The sequence below is a fragment of the Sinocyclocheilus anshuiensis genome, unplaced genomic scaffold (genome assembly GCF_001515605.1).
Source record: "Sinocyclocheilus anshuiensis isolate Anshui unplaced genomic scaffold, SAMN03320099.WGS_v1.1 scaffold78, whole genome shotgun sequence".
NCBI classification, from domain to species: Eukaryota; Metazoa; Chordata; class Actinopteri; order Cypriniformes; family Cyprinidae; genus Sinocyclocheilus; species Sinocyclocheilus anshuiensis.
Window position 1 is genome coordinate 2,222,100 of NW_015544250.1, and position 2,941 is coordinate 2,225,040.

At 33.7% G+C, this 2,941-nt stretch overlaps 1 protein-coding gene across 1 annotated transcript in view; it reads left to right on the top strand.

Annotated features, from left to right (window-relative positions):
• Nucleotides 1–2,941, top strand: part of LOC107697916 (homeodomain-interacting protein kinase 1-like) — a 26,148-nt gene that overhangs the window by 18,927 nt on the left and 4,280 nt on the right. Inside the window, exons 14-16 of the mRNA XM_016498781.1 lie at nucleotides 973–1,128; nucleotides 1,280–1,438; nucleotides 2,127–2,305. Of these exons, the coding sequence (XP_016354267.1) occupies nucleotides 973–1,128; nucleotides 1,280–1,438; nucleotides 2,127–2,305 (494 nt within the window). The remainder of the gene's footprint in view (nucleotides 1–972; nucleotides 1,129–1,279; nucleotides 1,439–2,126; nucleotides 2,306–2,941) is intronic.

The following is a 2,941-nucleotide window of genomic DNA, read 5'->3' on the forward strand; positions in this document are numbered from 1 at the left end:
TAGTAGTAGTAGTAGTAGTAGGAAATATGGTATTATTATTATTATTATTTTTATTATCAGTATTAGTATTATATAACAATTATTAATTACTAATATAGTTAATATAATTATTATTGTGTAATTATTGTCTATTTTTCTATATATTCTTATTATATAGCAATTATTATAATTAATTATATATGAATTATTCTAATAATTAATATTATTTAATTATTGTAGTTATTGTGTTTTTATAATTATTAGTATTAGTATTAAAATCTGGGGTTTGCTTTACAGGTGAACCTCACAAAACCTATGAGACAAAAAAAAATATCAGCTCAAAATAGGGAAAAAATTATAATAATATTGTTCTTAATTAAAAATAAATAAATGATATTAAGTTATTGTTATTATTTAAAACTTATTAATTATTATTATTATTTACTGTCATTATTATTATTAAGATTTTTAAAAAATCTCATTCTCAATACTGTAAGGTGAGAAAAAAATGACATTATATATTTAAGTTAGTTCATTTATGCTTATTTAAATAAATAAATAAAATGTATGTAAAAACAATTATTTTAGTCATTTGGAAACAATACAGTAAGAATTAAAAATGTACCTTTTCTTTTCTTTAGATTTTAAGGTGAAATATGACCTGGGCAGGTTGTTGACACGTTTTGCTTGATTCACATGTGCTTTATTGTCTGATTACAGTGTTAAAAGCTTTAAAAGGTGGTACTTATGTTGATGACGAAAAAGTATTTTGCAAGTGTACTAAGTGTGAAAACAACTTAAAAGTGATGAACTGGAATATTGCAACTTCTTGTAAGCCGGTAGAAATCATTGCAGATTGACACTGACTTTGTTGCTGCTAATTGTAATGTAGAACAACGTGCTGCTGCAATGAAAACTGAATTTTACGAACTGTAAATAGCTAATAACCAATTACAATTCTCAAAACAGCATGCATTTAATACACTCTGCCAGGGGTCGACATGGAGGTCAGTGCGATGGGAAGCAGCAGGGCTCTGCGCAGGGGCGTAACGTGAGCACCCAGCCCTCCCACACAAAGGCAGCCAGCAGTCGTACACAGCAGAGTGGAGTAAAGAGGTCAAAGGGTCGACATGCCGAGAGCAGAGACAGGTAACGCTGTTAATGAGTCTCAGAACGAGCAACCACCTTCATAATACCAGTGTCTGGATAATAGATCGGAAAATGTAAATTTCAAGTCAAACTGTCCAAAATATGGTACTGTGTACTCAATTAAAATCTGTTTTCTGTCTTCATGTCACAGACCCACGTCCTCCCAGCAGCCGACTTCTTCAGTAGCACACAACTGTGGTGATGCGTCCCAGCCCATCATCATCTGTGACACGCCCAGCCCCGCCGTCAGCATCATCACCATCCACAGTGATACTGAGGATGAGGACGACAGGAAGTTTCCTCCTGAAAGGTGCAGCATCACTTTCACATCCCAACCAAAACTCTTTACTGTAGCTGTATTGTAGTTGCTGTCTGTGTGTGTGTGTGTGTGTGTGTGTGCGTGTGTGTGTGTGTGTGTGTGTGTGTGTGTGTATATGTATATATAGTTTATTTATTTTTTGCTACATTATTTTTCTTTTAGACATATCTTCATATTGTCAAAATTTGGTCATTAAGAATTTTTTTAAATAAGTATAAAATTAAATGAATAAAATGTATAATTTGCATTAAATTGATCAAAAGTGACGATAAAGACATTTATAATGTTACAAAAGATTTCTATATCAAATAAATGTTGTTCTTTTGAACTTTCTACTCAGAAAATATGATTGAAAATAATGTATCTCAGTTTCTATCTCAAAAATATTAAGCAGCACAACTGTTTTCAACATTGATAATAATAAGAAATCTTGCTTGAGCAGCAACTTAGCATATTAGAATGATTTCTGAAGGATCATGTGACACTGAAGACTGGAGTAATGATGCTGAAAATTCAGCTTTGCATCACAGGAATAAATTACATTTTAAAATGTATTCAAATAAAAAACTGTTCTTTTAAATGGTTACAGTATTTCGCAACACTGTTTTTACAACCTTGGTGAGCATAAGAGACTTTGTTCAAAAGCATGAATTCAAGTTGTTCTTCTCTTGTATGGCAGCTGTAGTGTGAACCAGCGTACAAACGTCATCAGCTGTGTGACTGTCCATGACTCCCAGGACTCGGACTCGTCCACCAGCACCCCTCTCAGCCCCAAATGCCTTCCCAACACACACTCCAAGTCTCTAGCCATGGTCACGCCGTCAGTGAAAAAAAAGCGCTGGGATGGAGCGTCAGGAGGTCAGTGAGACTCATTCTGACTTCTAATCATCTAAATACTGAGCTTTGATTAATTAAAGGGGCCACATTCTACACTACAGCTTTAGCACTACAGTCCATTCATGATAAACAAGGCTTCTTACACCAAAATCAGTCACAATTAGTTTTAAATTACCATTTTAGAATTAACCAGGATTTTTCTGTTACTGTAACTTTTTATATGAAAATGACCTCTGTTATGATTGGTTCACCTCTTTGCATGTGAAATGAGTAAAAGCAAGTTGTTGAATATTGAAAAGACATGGATATACCTATGGAAGTGGTCATATGATAATGTCATGTTTGTACAGATTTGACTCTTTAAAGGGTTAGTTTACCCAAAAATGAAAATTAGCCCATATATTACTCACCCTCAAGTCATCCTAGGTGTATATGACGTTCTTCTTTCAGACGAATCCAGGCGGAGTTATATTAAAAATTGTCCTGGATATTCCAAGCTCTATCATTGCAGTCAGCGGGTTTTGCAGTGCTTCAGTCCAAAAGAAGTTAAATAAAAAGCATCTAAAAAGCATTTTTGTAAGAAAAATATCCATGTTCAAAACGTAATAATCACTTGAATCTAGCTTGCGCTCACTGTTGTAAACGGAAGCAGTTCCG